The sequence below is a fragment of the Gavia stellata genome, chromosome 5, assembly GCF_030936135.1.
Source record: "Gavia stellata isolate bGavSte3 chromosome 5, bGavSte3.hap2, whole genome shotgun sequence".
In the NCBI taxonomy this organism is placed as follows: domain Eukaryota; kingdom Metazoa; phylum Chordata; class Aves; order Gaviiformes; family Gaviidae; genus Gavia; species Gavia stellata.
The window spans coordinates 43823949-43846462 of NC_082598.1; the positions used below are offsets into that span (position 1 = coordinate 43823949).

The 22514-nt window shown below is 36.4% G+C and overlaps 1 protein-coding gene across 4 annotated transcripts in view; it reads left to right on the forward strand.

The window, feature by feature from the left end:
- Positions 1 to 21762, forward strand: part of SPOCK3 (SPARC (osteonectin), cwcv and kazal like domains proteoglycan 3) — a 224430-nt gene extending 202668 nt beyond the window's left edge. For all 4 annotated transcript variants that reach the window (XM_059817875.1, XM_059817874.1, XM_059817876.1 and 1 more), the window contains 4 exons: positions 11500 to 11721; positions 19142 to 19204; positions 20455 to 20592; positions 21590 to 21762. In XM_059817875.1, coding sequence (XP_059673858.1) covers positions 11500 to 11721; positions 19142 to 19204; positions 20455 to 20592; positions 21590 to 21762 — 596 coding nt within the window. The remainder of the gene's footprint in view (positions 1 to 11499; positions 11722 to 19141; positions 19205 to 20454; positions 20593 to 21589) is intronic.
- The last annotated feature ends 752 nt before the right edge of the window (positions 21763 to 22514 follow it).

Consider the following 22514-nt stretch of genomic DNA (forward strand, 5'->3'; position numbering starts at 1 on the left):
AAATTTTCAAGGATATACTTCAAACTGGAAAAGACTCAGGAGTACTGATGGAAGTGGAAACACTAGGGGACCTAATTTGTTTTTAACCCCCTCAAATATTTAAATAGGTTTTTGTTGTGGAAAGTAGTAAAGTTTTAAAATGTAATTATCAAAGGGCTTATTTAAAAGAGCAATTGAAGTGTGCAATAATAGTTTCAAGAGTGCTGTCCTACTGTGAAGGAAAGTCAAATTAGATTTCGTAAGCCGTAAAACTCTACCTTTCATTAATATGAAGAGCAAACTATGAATTCCTCCAGAGTATGTTTCACAGAACTTGGCCACCACTGGCTGCTTACCTTAGTTCCTTCATTATTAACTTTTTAAGTATTTCGGATTTTTTTTTTAGCTTTTGTTTGATTGCTATTTGTAGCATTACTTCTTCTTTTTTCAAGAAATCCATTTGTCTCATTTAATTGGAAATGTCATTTCTTTGTGTGATTTTTCATGCTAAGGAAATACAAATAATTCTGTAAAACACAATGAATTAAAGATGATTCTGTGAACATTGAGAAAAAAATGTTTCTGAGGTAAGGTGGTAATACAGTAATATCACTTTTTATTGATACTGAAAAAAACACATTTAAAAATACATATTTCCAATTTACATTCTGGTTGGTGCCCATAACTGGCATGTGATCTGCTTCTCATCCAGTAACAAAAACAACAAAAATACAAAGTCTGCAGCTCTTAAGTAAGCATTTCTTGTATAGTAATAGGTAAAGTGTATCTAATAATATAGTTAGCGTTAGCACATTGCTCAGTTAAATGTCAGTTGAAACATTGTGTAGGGTCCTGTTTCTTGCTGAATACTGACTTTGAGGGTAACACACTGAATAAGTAAGGTCAAAAAAGCAGCACAGCTGTTTAGAACTCTGATAATACAGTAAAAGTTCAAAAAGACATTTGGGCAATGATAAAAGAAGCAACTGTACAGCTATTAAGTACTACGGCATACATAAATAAAAAGTGTTTCAAGTAATTGGGTTCTATGTAATACAGGAATGTAAAGTTCACAATTAATACTTTGAATACATTGAAATGTAGTGCAAGCATGAAGTTCTTAAGACTGAGATTTTTCCCTTAGACATTTTCCTTGGCTTTTTTTCCTTAAGCACGCAGGTGGCATTGGTAAGACCTAGTATCTATACTTGAGACAGGTATTCATATCATGATGTGTACGTGGATATATTTTACTCACATTTATTTTATCACGTGTTTGTTTGCAAATTTTTACTTTATAATAGCAATCAAAGACTGTATTTAGACTTAAGATCTATGATTTTAATACATGTGACTAAAAATGCAAGAGTCTTGTAGATTTTTGGACCTTGTCAGTTTTTGGACCTAGAAATATGTTATGTGATCCAGACTGGTTCGTTTGTTTTCAAACTTCTATGGTCACTTACTATAACATTAGCAATACTGGTAAGATTGAGTGGTGTCTACCTAATGTTGATTTTACATCTACTACATCCTGAATGTTCATGTTTTGGCACGTCATGTACAATGCAGAAGATAATAACCATCTGCTTAGATTGTGTAGTCCAAAGCAGTTGTGAGATATGTGGGTATTTTGTTCAGCTGCATGAAGCACTTTGGTCTGTGACGTCTGTGAGCATGAGGAGCTCTTCTGCAGGTAATGTTATGGTCCTATTCTGATTAGCTTCCTCCAAAGTTTTAGGGTCTGTGGCATCTTTCCCACTTAACCTGACCTAGTAAAGGAATCTTTCTAAGGCAGGCAGAGAGATTTATTTGCTTTTAAAAGCCTTCAGATGAGGATCTTCTCTACAAATACAATTGTTCCAATTGAGGGGAAAAAAATGGGTTTCTGGGCCAGTTTTCAGAATTTCCTTTTGGAAGCCTTCAAAGTCATGAAGTTCTCTCCTTTGAAGGTATAAAGAATTCACACGTACTTCATTTACTTACTCAGGAGGTAACTGAAATTTTAAGCACAAGTTAGACTGGATCCTACCCTACCAGTTTTTTGAGAGACAGAATCAAGAGTTGGTTTGGATGGCTAAGAATAGTCTTTTCAGAGGTCTTTTTCATCCCAGGTAAGGAAATATAATCTGTGTGGAAAAACCTGTTTTCATTGTACTACTGACTTTAAATTCCCTGTGAACATGGTGCTGTCAGAAATGTTTGACTTAGACTTGTAACATGGTACCAGAAATTAATCCTAAACAGCTAGAATGTTGTACAAAATATTAATTGATTACTATGCTGGTTTTAAATTAGATTTTCTGTTTCAAAGAGTTACACCTCATCAACCTTAAAATAGAGGTAGTGTTGTTACAAGAATGTTGAAAAGTTTGCTATTTGTTATAGGAATGCTAGGATGTAAACATGGAAGTTTGATGATAGGCTTTGGCATGTTTATTTTCTTTTTACTAAAACAAAGCAAGTCAAATTGTAGAAAATGGTTACATGTGAGACATTCAGTTTGTCCTATCTTTTTTTCTTTTCTTTTTCTCTTTAAAAAAGAGGTTTTAAACAAAACCCAGTGTTTCACAAAAACATTTGAACAATAACTGTTTGGAGTCTAGTGTTTTAGTACTATGGTCAGTTACTCAAACTGCATATATCTAATTGTGAGAAAAATTTGCTTTCAAATATAGAAGATCCTATTTGCCCAATATTTACTTGATTTTATAAATAGCCAATATTTACTTGATTGAATTAATTTGACAGGCTGTTGCAAAAAGACAGTCCATCTGTACACAGAAAGTGATTGAATGAATATACGATCAGTAGTAGTTTTCTTTCATTTGTGAATTTGGAGATGCAAAAATTGTTTAAAAACTGGTTTCATTAATGCAACTTTATGTTTTTTCTGGTATATACATTTCTGAACTTCAAAATTTCTCATTTGAGGCAGCAAAAGATACTGCATCTTACGAGAAATTAACATCTCTGTGGTTTAGAAGAAAATAGTCAGTCACTATGTCCCTGTAAACACACAAAGAAACAAAAATTGTGATAACCATTCAACATGGTAATGTCCTTTCTAATACTATTAAGAAATTCTTAAAACTGTTCTTCAAGAGCTAAGCTTTCAAGTAGTATCCCTAATGAAATCCCTAAAGTTGGTCTCCAAAGTCATAGTAGGTCCAAGACATCAGGCACATTAAATTTTATGTATACCAGGGAGTCCAGCCTCTCTTTCGGGGATGTCTGAGAGCTACACCTAGAAATAAATCTTGCAAAGAACTTCTTAATCATGTATAACAACCTTATACTTAGCACATGAGACTTGCTGGTCTGTACAGAATAAAAGCTATGAGAAAAAGCCACCTGAATGCAACTTCCCCTTTCAGAGTACTAATTATTTTAGCAGATCCCTGGAGTTGTTCATTACCCTTGGGGAGTTACAAATCTGTTTTGGCACCCTTTCCCCCAGGCTGTCCTTTATTGTTGTCATAGAGTTCCTTCCTCACTGAAAAACCATTCTGCATTTAAAAAAGCAATTTGTGACACCCTTCCTGGTTGTCTGTTTGCATTTAGGATTTTTCATATTTCAGTCTCTCTGGTGGCACTTGGGACAGGATTTATTAAAAGGCTTGGGCACAGTCCTTCTGACCAAGGCAGATGCAGTACAAGTTTATAGTGCCTTTCTGGTGCTTTTCAGAGTTGTTCCAGCTATTAAATAGTCCACATTGATCCATACAATCATCAATACTATTTCTAAACAAACCAAACAACAGTATTTAAGTTGTTCTGCTAGAGCCATCAATATGCTGATAACAAGTTAAAAATGTAAAGTGCCTACATTCTTGTGTTTTTACAAGAGTTACATAATTTTGTTTAACTGACACTTATTTTTTCCAAAGCTGAATCTTATTAGTAATGCAGACTAGAATATTTCAAATAATTAATAGCGGTTTGTTTCCAAAATCCCTTTTGTGTCCAGATGTATTCAGAATGCATATATCTAGAAGTATCATTACTATAAATGCTACATAAACACTTAAATCTTGTCCTCAGGCCATTTATGGTCTAAATAGATGGCACAAGGGGGAAAAAGATACTTTACTCCCATACTACAATAATAGCCCCCATTATTATTCCCTTGTGGATGGGGTAACAAAGAGTTGAAAAATTAAGTGAGATTTTACGTATCTGTTTAAAGTTTTTTAAAATATTTGTTCCCTTACTGTATTAGTTTTGTGTGATAAAAGTCTAGGGAATTAATGCATCAAATGCAAAGCACAAAAAATACCATAGTCCCACAAATATTTCTGCTAACAGGCAGTCTATTTCTGAAGAATACTTGTGCGCCTTGTCATGTTAGAAGATGAAAGACCAGAGGCCAAAGGTAATAGAATATCCTCTTGTGGCTTGGGAATAACATGATTGATTGGAGTCTAATACACTAATAATTTTGAAAATAACAGAAAAATACAAGAAGTCTGAAAGAAAATTAATTCTAATTGGCTTGTCTAGAACTAGTGTGGTGAGATACTATTACACTAAAATTGCCAATACTCTTAACAAACTTGCAGCAGGAAAAGACCAATTTTGTATAGAAAAGTGTAAACAAAATTAACAGTTTCAGATCTTTTCTTGGAGATTTTTGCTTCATTCTGACTATCCTAAGTTCCTTATTGATGACACAGCTGACATTATGCAGAGATAAACTAGATTTCCCTCATCTTTGTTGCTGAAGCATATTTGGAAACTCTGATGTACAGACAGAACTCGTAAGCAGAACAGTAAGTTTTCGCTTCCTCCTGTCAGAACTCTCCCATACAGTCATTGTATAGTTATAAGAGATAAAAAGAATTGCCATTTTAAACATAATTTCTGATGTCTTGAAAATGCTGACTGCCTGAGAATTTGGCTACTTCCTAAGATTATCTCAGAAAACATCCTGTAAGCTGTACTGCAAGGGTGTCCAGGCTGGCCACTTGAACCATAGTTCTAGTTTGCTAGAAAGAAAAGGTTATTCTAATGACTTTCTGCGTGTGTCAGGTTAGTGTAAGCCCAGGCATCCTTAAAGCAAGAGTCTAGAAGAAGAAATCCAGCCTAGAAAGAATTCTGAGCAGGAATTTTAAATTAATCCATCTTTACTTAAAATTAAGACTTTGAACAAACTAAATTAGTATTGTTGACTGAAGTTTGTTTTGATTCAGTCTTTTGTACAGAATTATCCTTATACACAATGAAACATATATAGATGTTTATTGTAGCATTTTATTTTATTTCTACCTCCTCAGGTATCTTCTACTTTTCCTTATCAATCACTCCTATTAATAAAATGATCAGTTTGATGACCAACAGAATATATTTCATCTGAAGTGTCAATCTATTAGCAAACTAGTAGCTTCCAGCAATAGGATTCATCTTGATTTTTATTTTTTTTTCCCCACCTCCATATAAAATTCTTTAAGACACTTTCTGAAAAAGGAGAGACTTCAGGGTACAAACTTTCACAGGTGTTTAAGGGACATTGCAGCTGTGTGTTCTTTTCTTTCCCGTGTACCTTTTGTTGTAAAATGAGAGTCAGTTATCCTAGGCTTATTGCAAGACCTTTGGTACCTTCCCCATATCTTGCCCTAACTCAGGGTCCGCTTCTACCTGTGAAATCACAGTGAGCAGGGATATATTGCAACTTTAGACAGGTGACAGAAAATGTTATGCCTAATGCTGTCTCCTTCTTGGGCTAGTATGGAGCCAGATGAGTCTCACCTAGATCAGCACTTTTGTGAACAGCAAATACGACAGAAAGCATTCACGTCTGCTTAGTCCTCTCTTCAGTTTAGTTCTTCCTGCTCAGGTCTGTCCTGATAAAACTACATTAGGAAGGAAAACTTGTTCCCAGCACATGCACGGTAGGCCTCAGCTGTGAGATGCTGTTAACTGGATTTTCTGATAGCCAGAATATGAGACAAATCCATCACAAGTGAGAACCTTCTTGCTATGCAGCTTGCATGCTGAACAAGTTAAAGCCATGGTCTAGATTGCGGTCAGGACTCTAGCAGAGTGCATGTGTGTTTATTCACATGTATGATTTGTCAGTGTCTTTTATTGTACTGGACAGGCGTCCTGGTATTGGAAAGAATCATGCAGTTTACTTCTCTTGGCATATTAGATAAACAATTATTATCTAATGCAATATGTGCACCATATGTACGTATGCTGGTTTGATTTCCACACAATGTCAAAAGCTATCTTCTTCAATGTACACAGCATTTATTACTTATGAGCTTAATAAGCAAGCAAACAATAGTTTTACGTTGAAAAGCAGATTATATTTAGTAGGAGTTGAAATTCTCCCCTGAGAGATAATCAGAAACACAGGAGCTTTTCTGTTGGTTCCTTTTGAGGAAATGGTTTGAATGCTAGTGTGTCAGCCATAGAGGAGGGGTATATTTCTCAATAATATTTCCCGTGGGATTGGTTTGGCTGAGGAAAAGAGCTTAAGCTAGTACTTCACATTTTTCTAGACAATGTTCAGAAATAGCTGTATAACAGCTCATTTCATTATGGTATATGGAAATAGGTTTCAAATAAGTGGTTAAAATCAGAGAAAGTCTTCTTTCATAATTGAGACATCTGAGCACCAATTTTTGCTCTCCTCAGTATAATGTCCTGGTTTAATCATCAAGAATAAATTACTATCCTTCAACTAAACTAATTTTTCCCCTTTAGCTTCTGCTTTTTGTTTTGTGTCACAACTGTGAAAAACGTGTAAGAACAGCATTCTGGTTGGTGCTCAAACTGATAATATACGTAGTCTGTAATTTGGGCAACGTATTTCCTAGTTCTAGGTCACTTGGTGATTTTCTGATTCTTAGTTCTGTATCACCTGACCCCCTCATGTGTCAAACCATGTTAGCAGATGTTAAACTCTAGGTATGTACTTAAGTGCTTTCCTGACTCTTTTTTTGAGTATATCACTTTCAAGAGTGACACCTGTGTTATTTTGTCAATATTATAGTAGAGGAAGAAAGTCACTGCAGAGAGAAAGCACTTCTGATAATCTTAAGTTTGGACAGTTCCTTAAAGGTTCTTTAAAATTAAACCAAGAATTTTACTTTACCACAGTAATGTCTTAAGGGTTTATAATGTGAATATGGAACTGAGGTAATAATCTTTATCTGGTGTAGCAGTTCTGGAGGAGGTGGACTGCTCCATTTTAGATCAAACAAAGCTGCTTCTGTCTCTGTCAACATGTGCCTGGCTTACCTCTGAAATACTTTAGCCATTTTTATTTATTTCACCTAAACTAATATTTGACCTAGATTTCAGATTTTCCTACACTGCAGTGACTGGTGGTTGTGAAAGAGTTTGGCTTAGTGAAACAAAGCAAATGAAAACTAAGAAGAGATGTGATTTTCTCATTTATAACACTAAAATTGTAAGTACCAGAGAAGAGAAAGAACTAAAAAAATAGTAAAAACAATAACAAATATACCTGGGCTGTAAATAAAAACACAAACTACTTCAGAAGCAAATACTGAAAAAAGAAACATAAACTACTTTCAAGGTAAAGCATGATTGCATTTTGAAATTATTGCATTGAACAGTTATTTAGTAGAAAGCTAGACCCCATGACCCACAGTGCTTTTTCTCCAGTATATGGTGCTATTTAATACATAGATTATGACAGCTTTAATATATGTAAACTTTATTTTTCAGGCTTGGAAATAAAAAAAGAAGTTTCTTATATGAAATGTTACTGTTTGAAGTAGGTTTATTAATTCTGATGTGCCAGTTATAATATAGAATCATAGAATCATTGAGGTTGGAAAAGACCTTTAAGATCATCAAGTCCAACCGCTAACCTAACACTGCTGTCCACCACTAAACTGTGTCCCTAAGCACCTCATCCACATGTCTTCTAAATGCCTCCAGGGGTGGTGACTCAACCACCTCCCTGGGCAGCCTGTTCCAATGTCTGACAACCCTTTCAGTGAAGAAGTTTTTCCTAATATCCAGTCTAAACCTCCCCTGGCGCAACTTGAGGCCATTTCCTCTTGTCCTATCACTCGTCACCTGGGAGAAGAGACCAACACCCACCTCTCTGCAACCCCCTTTCAGGTAGTTGTAGAGAGCGATGAGGTCTCCCCTCAGCCTCCTCTTCTCCAGGCTAAACAACCCCAGTTCCCTCAGCCGCTCCTCATCAGACTTGTGCTCCAGACCCCTCACCAGCTTCGTCGCCCTTCTCTGGACACGCTCCAGCACCTCAATGTCCTTCTTGTAGGGAGGTGCCCAAAACTGAACACAGCATTCGAGGTGCGGCCTCACCAGCGCCCAGTACAGGGGCACGATCACCTCCCTGCTCCTGCTGGCCACACTGTTTCTGATACAGGCCAGGATGCCGTTGGCCTTCTTGGCCACCCGGGCACACTGCTGGCTCATCTTCAGCCGGCTGTCGATCAACACCCCCAGGTCTTTTTCTGCAGGGCAGCTTTCCAGCCACTCGTCCCCAAGCCTGTAGCATTGCGTGGGGTTGTTGTGACCCAAGTGTAGGACCCGGCACTTGGCCTTGTTGAACCACATGCAGTTGGCCCTGGCCCATCGATCCAGCCTGTCCAGATCCCTCTGCAGAGCCTTCCGACCCTCAAGCAGATCAACACTCCCGCCCAACTTGGTGTCTGCTTACTAGGAAGTGTATATCATAAATATCAGACTTCAAACTCTATATTTAAATACTGAATTATAGTTATCTTTAACTGGATTTATAGAAAATATTGCAACATAATGACATTTTTCTGGTGCTGTACTGTTAATATCAGTGATTTGTAATAAAATGATCTTTTTTTTAACGCTATTGATGACTCCAATGCAAATGTTTTAATTTCAAATTCTGTCCTTAACTATGAAAAATGTAATTGATAAAAATCCAGTGGGACATCACTATTAGACACACTTTTTAAAAAAAATCTAAAAGCTATATAGAAAGAAGTCAGAAAAAATTGAGGAATGGGAATAGAGGATGAACTCAATTCACAGGCTAATGCTAGTTAAGGGAATCAAGAAAAAAATAGGGATAAAATCTTCTGCAGATATATATAATATCATTCCAGCCTTAATTTAGTGATGCATAAAACCTTTGAAATGTTGAGTGGTCTTTCACTATTCTTCAGATAAATTTATTTCTTTTTGGAGTAAAATTTGAAACTGACTGAGAGGGTTTTTTCCCCTTTTCCTCAGTAAAGTTTATGAAATACATAATGTTAGCTTCTAGTGTCCTAAAATACAAAGTACTTAAATGATGTAAATTTTTCCAGCATGGACCATAAATGCTAATTTAAAAATACTTTTTCCCAAGCTCGAAAGTAATGCCTCTTTCAATAAACTTGTGCTTAAAATCCCACATGCAGATGTATTATTATCTACAGTTATCTATGTTGGCCCACAAGATCCATCCCTGAATACACCTTTAAAGTGGCTTTTATCTTATATTCCCTTCTAGCTGGCATCTTATTCATTAAAATCTGTCCCCTCATGGTTGCTGTTTTTCTGCAACTTGTCTTACAGTTTGGTGAGCTGGCCAGAATGCCAAATTCAGAAAAATTTTGTGAGCACAGGAGTAATAATTCCTCCCTTCATGCAGGTACACAAAAGGCAGGATAGGAAACAGTATGTTTCATATAGACTCCTTTCCGAATCCAAGGTCTTGAGGAGGATCTCTAGCTAAAAGCAGGACTAGCAGAGAAAAGAGAAATATCTGGGAAGTGTTAAGAGGCCTTCAGGAACAGAGCCTTAGAGGTAAATAATGTTATACTGAACGTTCATTCTTAGACAAAATGTTTTAAGGTGGAGGAACCTTCCAGGATTTTTCAAATTGGAAACACCTGTTAAATAATTTTGATATCTTTTACAGATAAAGTTGAAAAACACTTCTACTATATATCCTTATTCATTCAGTTGGGTCCTGTCTTTCTCTGCTCTTCCTAATCCACAAAAAAAATAGGTTGTTTTGTCTTGACTTTTTATCAGGGGCTGGAGAGGAAGGAAGAGAGAGTCCATTGGTTGAATGCTTGGCTATGTTTTTAAATTGTGTTAAACACAACAAAAATATCATAAATATCAAATGGCTTGCTTTATTTTTTTGCTTTTTTCTTTTCTTTCTGTCAAGCAGAAATAATAATGAATGCGAGAGATCAACAAGGAGCAAGAAAAAGTGAGACTGCCCTGATAAAAAGTCATAGTTAATTTAGGATTTCTGGGGAAGGAGAGTTTATGTGGTTGTCGTCTGACTTCCACAGGGAGTTTTTGGTGCTATCAGCTTTCTTCTTTTCCTTTCCAAAATGGTCGTTCTACCATAGCATGGGCATTTCCACATACATACATATCTAAAGGGAAAATGTACTGATTTCTAACTCTGATTACTGAGTTCTCCAAGTTGACCTGTTTTAGCAGTATAGAAACACTTTTCAGATTTCTTTGTTTTCAGAACAACTATGGCAGGCAGGCTTGATTTTAACAGCAGTAGAAACTGGGAATTCCTATGTGCTCTTATCTCAACTTTTCTATAGCCGGTATTCGCCAATCTCATTTTTTCAGTACTCAGTTTTAGCTAAAAAGATGTAGAAGAATAGTAGCGCTAAATGTTGTTCTGTATTAGGATGTATACTCAACTGCCTGGCCACATGCACCATAAGCCTGTGGTACGACCCATAACACATGAACAGGAAAAAATGTGTGTGTATATCAAATGCAGCTCACATCTTCTACATAGGCAAGAGGCCTGGTGGTTTCTGAATTTCCCATCCATGTCCATATGCAAGTCTGCATGTACTTTACAGTTGATGCAGGAAAAACAAACATGAGCTCTGGCTATAGGAATAATTAACTCAGCCCGATGGCCCTTTTTCTGAGCAACAACTTAGGAAGATGCAAGCTGCATTAGTAGGTCTGATACTGGCAGCCAGCTGCTCTTAGCAATCACCTTTTCCATGGCCTCCTCCAAGCTGTAAAATATATCAGGTAAAGACAAAATGTCATACCTTTCAAGGCATTGCTGAGGCTGAGTATTGTGTTCCTTTTTCATAGAATTGAATATATGTTATAGGAAGAAAAAAATGGACTCCAACAAGTTACCTGGAATTTATTCTCTTCTTAGTTCTGCAAACCACTTAAGCTTCACTCTCCTGATTTATAATATCACTAAAATTCCTCAACAGAATTATTTTCCAGGAAATCACTGTAGATCATTTATTACTGTACATAATGTTTGGTATGTTTGACAAGAAAACTCATATTTCTAAATGCTTTGACACTGATGGTGGGATTAACGTTTTTAGCAGGTTAATTTAATGATTTTTTAAAATAAAGCTGGCATATAATTTATATGTAGTATTTCAATAGCATACACTGTTATGTACTGTATGCAGGTACCACTGGAGCAATTTCCATGATGCAGCATTCCTTTGTGGTGGCTGAGCTCGGCAGCTGCTGTATCTTTCCTGCTATATGATTTTCTTTTTTTTTTTTTTTTTTGCCTCTTAGGATTTGATACCAGCATTTTGCCAATTTGCAAAGACTCCCTTGGCTGGATGTTTAACAGGCTTGATACGAACTATGACCTGTTGTTGGACCAGTCAGAACTTGGAAGCATTTACCTTGACAAGAATGAACCATGCACCAGGGCGTTCTTCAATTCTTGTGACACATACAAGGACAGTTTGATATCTAACAATGAGTGGTGCTACTGCTTCCAAAGACAGCAAGGTAAAAGATGAGAACAACCTGCATATGTATATGGCTGACCTTTTTGTAGTGCTTTATCTTTTTTTAACATACTAAGAAAATTACAGTGAACTACAAGCTCTTAAATGCTGTACCATGAATTTGTGTTAAGGTTTTTGACCTATTGTGAATACCGAAAATGAAGTTTTTAAAAAAAAAAAAAACAACAAACAAAAAAAACCCCAAAACAAACAAAAAAACCAAACAACCCAAGCTAAATGGAAAGGCTTGCTAGAAATTAAAGGATTCTAAATAAAGTGCAAAAGAGTGGCTAATGCTTTTACAGCAGTATTGTTTCTCATGCCAAATTCCAGTAAGTATGCAGAGGAAAGAGACCAAAATAAAGAACAAAATTAGTTAAATTATTTCTTTCCCAATCTACTTTGCCTACATTATAAAATAAACTTTTTTATTGCTAAAGTAGGGCATCTTACAGGCTATTTTGTGGGCCTGTTAAAACAAATGAATGAACATTATGGATAAAGTTATTTCCAATCATTTGGATGTAAAACCAATTGATTTTTTAGTGCCTAGATGAATCTCTTGTTAATGTCCTGGTGTGATTTGGTTAAACAAATAAACACAACCTATAAGCATTATTATAGATCTAGGTGAGACATCACATAAATTATATAATCAAACTTGTTGTAATGAATCAAAGAATTTACTCATTAAATATTGGATGAAACTGGACAGAATTGCCCCTTCATTTTTCTTACTAACATGAGGGAGGTTCCTTAAAATTCTTGTGATAAATTCCCATTAGCACTCAGCATCTATGGTTTGACTCTGATTTCTGTGGAAATAAAGATTTTTGTCATGCCACATCTGCCAGTTGTAAATCTGAACAAAAATAAAGCTGTACTTCTGTAGATACATACTAAATAGGAGACTTGTTTTCTTTGGTAACTTTGTAGCTAAAAAGTTAACATTTAATCTTTCAAAACACCTTGTTTGTTTTGTGGTAGAACAATATTTTGGCTTCTTTTTATAAACATGTATGTACTGCTAACAAAATTAGTAAATGAAAAATAACCCATCCCAGAAGTAAAGTAGTTCTTAAAGGAAAGAACATGACATGTTTTGTTTGGTTGTCTTTAAATTGTCAAAACCATCACCACAATAATTTCAGCTTAATATATAAATAACCTTACTCTTTGGAGGGCAGCATAATTCTTTTTAATTGTCAGAGAAAGTACAGCACATAACATGTGGCCTAGTATGGTCCAAGGTTCTTCTACCAATTGGCTCTTCTACCAGTTTCATATAATGTGTGAACAGCGTAACCAGGGCAGTAAGAAAGCACTTCCACAGATTAGTCTCTAGTAGTTTTGCATACTATAGCCTATAAATACTGTTTGTCTAAAATATTTGATCAGTGTACCACTAGAACCCAAGGATGGTATTGTAAAGACTGATCTAAACACTACTGAATTATATTAATGGTACCCCATAGGCTAAAAATCTGGGATCCGGCTTTCAGTGGCACTGATTCTCCCCATTGCAGAATCCAACATTATCAAGCTTTTCTTCCCTTTTTACCAGTTTCCTCACTGTCTTGACCATGGTGTTGTGATAAGGTGCTGATTTAAAACAGATTAGATAGCTTTTGATACCACAGTGTGTTTTGAGTATATAGTAAAAAAGTTGTATCCTTAACATAGCAAATGAGGTGAAATCTCAGGTTTTGGCAATCCTTACACATTAAACATGCACTCCATCCCTCCAAATTAACACTGTCAACAAAATCTGTATTCTCCTTCTTTTTTGAAGGTATAAGGAGAGAAAAAGCAGCTTATGGTTTTCTTTTGTCACATCTTATTATTAGCTCTTGCACAAATATCTGAGTCCTAACCCCCTAGTGTATTAGTGACCCACTGAATTATCTATTCATAATTTGCAGTGTTATGCTAAACCTTGTAATATGTTCATGTTTGGTTATGTTTTATTTGATTGAACAATCTAAATAAGACCTTTAATTGGACCTTTGCTATTAACAGCTAAGAGATGGCTAGGTAGAGAAATTCAGTGGCTTCTTTCTGATGTTTACTAAAATAAGTTTATATTAGCAGAATGCTTCAAGCCATGTAGACAGCTCTCTGTATTCATTGAGCTTAGTAGGTGCTTTCTGGGCAGATCTACAATTTTACAGCAGTGCTGTTGGTTAATGATGTTCAAAGTGAATACAAAATTTAGTCAACCATATGTATCATACTGGGATAGAAATTCCATTGTGCTTTTTTATAGTATAGAAAAGTAATACATAGTATTTGCTTGAGCCATTATCTGAGAAGCCCTCTTGCTCTTTGATTTTAGCTTCACAGTTCAAGACTGTCAGAATCAGACAAGTACTTGCAACTTTTCTTCATTCTTTCTTTCTGCTTGAGGTCTGTTATGCATTAGAGTACACTAGACCCATTACTGCACATTACTCACAACTTCTAGTCAATATAAGCAACTTCTTATGAATACTTAAGTCAGATGTCTCTTGCTCAGAAAAAGATCTTCTTGTAGTAGCTGTCCCACCTTGACTAATGCATAAACACTTATGTATAGCTCAGTGGTGCTTATTGCATTTTTTTCTTAGCCTTATTCTTCTTTAAGCATAGTTTAGTATTTCTGAGATACATTCAAGACACTACAATGCATTTCTGCAATACTTCAAAATCTGCACTTTGCCAGTGCTCTTTGCAAGTCTTCCTGTACACTTTGGTCGCTATTGCTCTCTAGTTTCAACTACAATTCATGCAAGTGCTTCAGTGCCCATCTTCAGAACTTGTTTTCTTAGTTGTTTGATGCTGGCTTAACACTTCAGTGCTTATCTAAACGCTGAGTCCCTTGCAGTGTTGGCCTTTTTATAGGTTGAATTTCTTTCTGCTAGTACGTCGTCGTTATTACAGCCTTGTTTTTGTTGCATCACTGCTTCAGAGTAGGAGAGTACCCAATTTTGCTGGGAATATTAATGCTTAGCACCTAAGTATTTCTTTACTGCAGGCCTCTGCATGGATCTGTTAGTCCAGCACTTCTCTAGATGCCTTTTTCTTACAGGCTTTTCTGTCTGTCAAAGCTGGAAGACATCTTCAAAACTAGTCCATCTTAAAGAATAATGATAATTATCATGATTCGTATTTGTTACATCAGTCTTTTCAGATTGCAGGACTTCAAATGTGTTTATAGATGGTTCTAAAGGAAGGTGTAACGTCCCTTAAGACATAATTGAGGTCCCCAGAAAGATCTCTTGAAGTGCAGTATTGATGCTTCAAATGCCTAAAGTTCAAGCCTCCGTTGTCCAAGAACAATTATAATACTTGACCCCAAGCACAGGGAAGGCACAGCATGGCAGCCTAATCTGCAGTGGACCATATGCCAGAAGCTAGGTACTCTGCCAAATATTATCTACTTGATATATGGAAAATCACTGTTCTGTAATTGAGTAAGTTGGAGAATACATGAAAGCTGGAGGTTCACTGTGTGGGTAGCAGCTTTGAGACATATCTGTTAAAATCCTCGACATACTTTGTGAAATCTACCAGTTTTACTCCCATTGCTCCGTTAATGTGCCTCTTTTTGGTAAATCAAAGCTCAATTGTACTAGCCTTGCAGCATCTCTTGGCACAACTGAACATTGATGTCTCAAGGGCCAGTATTAATAACATGGGATATTCTGGTGTGCATCAGTACTTCGAGCACTGAAGAACTGTGAATGGCTGCTGTTAAGCGGTTCATAAATCACTTATAACAATGTAGTGATATTGTCAGAAAGACAATTCCTGCCACATCTGTGGAAGCAGATTAAGAATGAAGATGATTAGGTCTCTTATCTGTATTCAGATTATCAGAAAGACTGTCAGATTCATTTCTATTTCAAAGGAAGCCACCACACTGATTTTTGTAAAGGAATTTTTTCTCCTTGGCTCAAGAATCCCGAAGCTCAGTGTCCAGTGACACTGCTTTTTTAGTTGAATAAAGTTCAGAATTCTAAAAGAAAACTTTTCCAAACTCAGGAACTAACTGGAAAATAAAGAGGGAAGCATTGTGATTTGGGGAGAGAGGAAAAAGGATATGCTGTGGACCAAAAGGAATTGGTTGAACTTCTAGCCTGCCGTTCTCTTCGACAGTTTTAAGCACCAGAGTGATTTAGTATTGTTAAGAGTTTTTGCTGCTTTTATCCTGAGAAGCAAAGCTTAAGTGTGAAGACCTAGCTTCTGAGAAGAAGAGAGTTTTGGGTAAGTAACTTTCTCATATTGCCTTGTTAGCTTTTGGTTAGTGGTATTCCTTTTTGTAATTATACTACCAAAGATTTGTAGCTGTAAATGAAGATTTTTTTTCTTTAGGCATAGTCCATCATTTTTACATTTCCACATGTTAGTGCTCATGTGTGCAACTCTGTGTTTCTAATTTAGGATTTTTTTCCATAAGCAAAATACATGTATTTTTCCTATTTGACTAGCTCTTCTCCTTCAGCGTATTTCCCAACTTCTTTGAAAGAATAGAACAGAAAACATTTGGCTTGGAAAGGGCCTTTAAGATCATCGAGTTAGCCTAACAGTGCCAAGTCCACCACAATCCTAGATCCTTCTAGCCTGTGGTACTTGTGTGAATAAAGGACTATCATTTTTTAGATTACCGATTAATTGGAAATACCTTTGGTTTAAGAAATAATTGATCCTCAGAATGTTGTACAATTAAGAGCTTAACTCTTTAAATATCAGGAAAGACAGAAACCTTAGTTTTGAAAGGTAATGAACATCTCTGGCATAATAGTGAGCATGATCATCATCAAAGCACTTCTTACAACAAGAAATGTAAAACTTTATATAGCCTCAGCAAATACTCAAAGGCTAAATACTTAAAACCCAATACCCACCCAGTCATGTGGTCTTCAAGAGCACACGCAGAAAATTGCTTCGTTGTCTGGAAAGAATCACAGAATGGTAGGTGTTGGAAGGGGCCTCTGGAGATCATCTAGTCCAACCCCGCCACCAGAGCAGGTTCACCTAGAGCAGATTGCACAGGAATGCGTCCAGGCCAGTTTTGAATATCTCCAGAGAAGGAGACTCCACAACCTCTCTGGGCAGCCTGTTCCAGTGCTCTGCCACCCTCCAAGTAAAGAAGTTCCTCCTCATGTTTAGATGGAACTTCCTATGACCAAGTCTGTGCCCATTACCTCTCGTCCTGTCACTGGGCACCACTGAAGAAAGCCTGGCCCCATCTTCCTGGCACCCACCCCTTAAGTATTTATAAGCATTCATAAGATCCCCCGTCAGTCTTCTCTTCTCCAGACTAAAAAGGCCCAAGTCCCTCAGCCTTTCCTCATAAGAAAGATGTTCCAGTCCCCTAATCATCTTTGTAGCCCTTTGCTGTACCCTCTCCAGCAGCTCCCTGTCCTTCTTGAACCGGGGAGCCCAGAACTGGACACAATACTCCAGATGCGGCCTCACCAGGGCAGAGTAGAGGGGAAGGATAACCTCCCTCGACCTGCTAGCCACACTCTTCTTGATGCACCCCAGGATGCCATTGGCCTTCTTGGCCACAAGGGCACATTGCTGGCTCATGGTCATCCTGTTGTCCACCAGGACTCCCAGGTCCCTTTCCACAGAGCTGCTCTCCAGCAGGGCAGCCCCTAACCTGTACTCATGCATGCACTCTGAAGACATCTCTTGAAAATTTGTTCTGGCACTAAGACTCCTGTGAACAGTATTTTAAAAGTAGAGCCTACTTTTAAGGCCTTCACTGTGAAAAGAATCATTATAGATGTTGTGTGAAAACCTGGCCCACCAGAGTCGAGGCCACTCTAAACCTTTATAAGCTTCTTTAAATGTATGGGATATGTACATAGCATTTAAAATGTAAAGCCAAGAGAAATTAACAGCGTGCTGTCAGTAAGGGGTTATTACTGTCTTCCAGTTGCTATTTACTCTGTTAGATAAAAGCTCATGAATAATATCAAAGGCCTATTGGTATATCTAGGCTATGCCAGCCAGTAGGCTCTGTGTTCACCAGAAATATAATTTTGATCCCCAGTTCATCTAGGCATTTGTCACCAGAGTTTGAGCATTTCAACAAGAAAGGCACCTCCATGTATTAGAATGTATTCTTGCTGTTCCTGCACTCCTTTGTGCATCTTGTGCTGCTCTTAGCTTACTAAAGGGTGAGCACTCTTCTTTTCCTTTTAGGAGGAATTCAGGAAAGGCTGCTTTGGACCATCACCACTCAAGTGTTTTTTGCCTACCCATTGCCCTACACAGTGACTGGGTTCTGGTCTAAGTGTGTGCTTCATCAATAAGCTAGGCCAGTCTTACTCATCTTTAAACTAGCTCAGAAGATTATTTTTTTCTTTTTGCATGGAAAAAAAGTAGTTTAGTGTATTTCAGAAGGGAGCCTTGAGTTAATTGCATGGCAAAGATGTATTCTAAATAATCAGTCTGCTGAAATGAAAAACGCATTTAATATTCATAGAATGTGATATTTTAGTGAGATGTATCAGAATATTGTCTGGGTATAAGCTAAAGACACATGTGAGTAAACTCAGTAATACTACTGCTGATTCAGAATGAGAAATGCCTTTGTGCTAATGGTCTGATGTAGTACGCAATAGCAGTGTTCAGAGTTAGTACTTTGCTGTCTTTGATTCTTTCACTTATTCAACAGTAACATATACACCTTCATGTCTTACTGCCTTCACATTCATGGGGCATACTGTGACTTGCTTGTATAAAAAGTAGAAAACTAAATGATTCAGAACTGGAGTAAGCTATAACTCTGAAGAATGGAAAACTGAATTTTAGTATCTCTTCTGCCTCTTAGAGCCATCTAAAGTTTGGCCACTCGTTTTAACTTAGTTTGCTGAATATGGGGCTTTGTACCCATGGGATTCAGTCTTAAAATGTTGCAACTGAGTCACAATCTTGCAGACTTCAGTGAAGAAAATTCTTATTTTCTTAGTGTAGTACATGAAATACAAAACTTGAACATGACTTCTAACAAGGAAAAAAGGGAAAGAATTGAAAGAGCCGTCCTGTTTCTAACCAATACGAGGCAAGTTTCACAGTCACTCTCTGATTTCTGATAAAAATAGGGTGTGATAGAGTTACTATTTTGGTCTAGCATTCCTCGATCCTCCAGAGCAGTGACTAGATGCTCACTTACAACTGGGTTAACTGGGGTTGGCCTTCCACACAAATCCATGGTGGTGCTCTAATTCATCATTTTGGAGCTGTAGCACAGTGCAGTAATTCTTTTACTTCAGAGCTTAAAACATGACTATTAATGCAGGGTGCATGTGTTTCTTAAGATTGGTAGTTAGAGTGACCTTAGAACGTAGCAAACTTTGAAAACTTAGTCATATGCTTTCTTTCCTAGATACAGTATAATCTGTTTAACATTTTTTATGTCATTTTAGACCCACCTTGCCTGACAGAATTCAGCAACATTCAGAAGCAGCAAGGAGGAAAGAAGCTCCTAGGTGAGCTATAGATCATTCTTTTGAAGGTTTTATTGCTTACATAAACAACCCTAGTGAAACAGCAACATAAAATCAATATTAATCCAACAAAGATAGACTGCAGTAAATTCCAGCAACAAAATTTATGAAATTTTTGAAAGCTATTAAACTTAGTTTTATTACCGTACCTACCAAAAGATATTATAGCTGTTTTATTACCCTAATAGAAGGTACATTTATACACTTACAGAGGGGACAATCTAAGGCAGTCCTAAATTAGTATCTCTGCTGATCCTTTACCTGTAATATTCTTTAAGTAATTGAAATCTTTGTTGTGAATCAGTTTATACTGTATCAATATTACTGAAATGTGAAATCTTCATTTTACCATTAGCCACTTTATAAAAGCTGCAATAAAAGGCTTGGCCCAACATCGTCAAAACTGTATTTCTGCTAAGGATGATTTCTGACAACTATACGCTTCAAAATGTTTTCGTATGAATGTTTTGTTCATTGTGTTTTTTCTACATTTTATGTTTCTTTCAAAAAGTCTCTGATCGTTCCAAATGAAAAACAGTGGATTATTCAGCCTTAGGCAAATCACTGCCTCACAAAATAAGTTCCTGATTGTGTCTCTTGTACTTTTGGTGGCGAACCCTTTTGGCTTAGAGCCTGATTTGCCTAGGTATTTTGCATATAAATGCAAATTTAGCATTCTTTTTTTACATTTGTTGTTGATAAAATTGGTGTGTTACACTGCATTTGTCTTCTGTGGTAGGGTAATTAAATATTAGTAGGTAACTAAATGGATTGTAAAATACATATTAAATAAAAATAACTCCTAAACCTTGTAACAGATTGTTTGTCCAGGAAGCCTGGCTCTTATTATTCAGACTTGTTTGTACTCCACAGATTATAGAACATTTCAATCAAGGTTAGGTGCTACATTTGAGCCTTTTCCCCAGAATACAGCAAAGATGATGACTGAGATGTTCAGGGAGTAAGGAATATGTATCACAGGATCAATGAAAAATTTAAATGAAGTTGGACACTTTATTTCTTGAAATCAGTCCAAGACTGATACATGTTATTTTCCCTCCCATATTTGACATATTCAGTCACTTTCTGCTTAACTAAATTTAGTAATAGTAAAACAGTCAGTGTAGAGTCTGGAATTAGGAAACAGCAGAAGGTAGTTACTTTCTGCTATAATTGTTACATTGGCCAGGAGGCTTTTTTTAATATTCTTATTCAATATTTATATATCACAGGGCAGTATATCCCCTTATGTGATGAAGATGGGTATTACAAACCAAGTCAGTGCCATGGAAGCGTAGGGCAGTGCTGGTGTGTTGACAGATACGGTAATGAGGTAACGGGATCCAGAACAAATGGTGTGGCAGAATGCGGTAAGTTAAGAACTTTTTGTGGCATTTGGTTTAGAGGTGTTACTCACTTTGATTACCAACCAGATTAAATTTCTTCAGTAAGAACAGATGTGGGACCCAACTACATGGATTTCAAAATAAAAAAATAGCAAGTTATAATTTGTTATTGTTATTACTTCATTATCTTTTGCAACTCCTATCACTGTGTCAGCTATTAATAGATGTCATATATGTGCTTGGCATAGTGTATATAAACCTAGGGAAAAATAATTATCTAGAGCAGCATTAGACAAGCCCCAAAATGCTTGATGAAATCCCTTTGGGTAATCAGCATGCTAGTGAATTCAATTTGACTTTTTTTTCAGTTTTTTTCGAGGGATTTGCCAAAAGTTCCTAGCATACTAAATCTTCCCTTATTTTTCCCTTCCCTGCAGCATTGTGCAACTTCTTCCAAGAATTCCCATGTCATCTTTATTTGATGTCCCAGATATAAAAAATGGCAATAAAATATTTTCCTTTTTTAAAAAAAAAAAGTCTTGCATTTCTCCTTTCCACTTCTTTTGCAACAAAAGAACATAGCCTGAAACAAAGGGTAAATTTAACACACTATTTGACATACAAGCTCAGGCCTATTGTCCATCTAATGCAGGATCCTTTCTAGATAAATGGGCAGTTCTAGATAGTTCAAGATAAGAACTGAACAATAGACAGTGTATATTATCAGTAGTCCTTATTGTCATCTGTAAGTTAGACTTAAGTCTCTTTTGGTTGTCTCCTTTTGTTAACATTGAAAAATTCATCCCTATTGAAGTGGTTTTCTTTTAAGACAAAAGAATTTTCATATTATTTATGTTTTATTTCTATGTCACACTGTGTAGTTTAAAATACAGTTCTAATGTAGTTTAAAATTGTCCTGAAACTAAATATTCTGGTGTGCCTTTTGTATGCTTATGTATATTATACTATAAATATGTAGTGTATCTTGTGTGTCTTTTCTATAACTATCATACCTTTTTAGCTATTGATTTAGAAACTTCAGGTGATTTTGCCTCTGGTGATTTCCATGAATGGACAGATGATGAAGATGACGAAGATGAAATAATGAATGATGAAGATGAAATTGAAGATGATGATGAAGACGAAGGAGATGATGATGTTGATGATGACGATGATCATGATGGATATATTTGATAATATTAGGGGGTCCATGAATTGTACCTTTCTAAAATTCACAAGATGACATTTCATAAAATCCCTTTGCTCTCCAAGATCAAAAGGATTCTAGCAAACATGTATATTTTGTATGATTATTTCAAACATTGCAGCTGGAGTCATAGACTTTTTTGTTTAAATAAGAATAATTATATTATGTGCTTTTGAGTTTTTAAATGCCTTTGCGCTGAAGAAAACACATTGGAAGTCTAGCCTGAAGAAAGAATTGTTATGTGCTACTGAAAATATAAATGTGCAAGACACATTATAAACACAACCAGTCTCTTTAAAACTCTGGTGAAAAGATATTTGCCCTTACTTGGAACTGCGCATGTCCTCTTCAGAACACATACTGTAACTTAACTTTAGTTCTGTCAGTGTTTTAGGCCCTGCGGGCTTTGCCAGTTGTCCATTTAATAAATCAAAAATGTGTTACAATAGAAAAATGCTGGTGCACGAGTAGCATCTCACCAGCCTTTAATTAACCAAAGGTATGGAGAAAAATTACCAGGAAGGAAAAATAAAGCCAAGTCCTCCTTTGTGTTTGCATTTGTAGTTATGTTTTTTATTAGAATATGGCTAGGTTATTGAAAGGATTTTTCAAAAGCAGTAGCATGGACAAGCACCAATTCTGTAATTCTAAAATTTTCTTGTCTTTCCTTAATTTTTTTTCTTTCATGTCAAGGTCATATAGGCTTTAGCATTATTTACTCAAACATTGCTTCACCCTT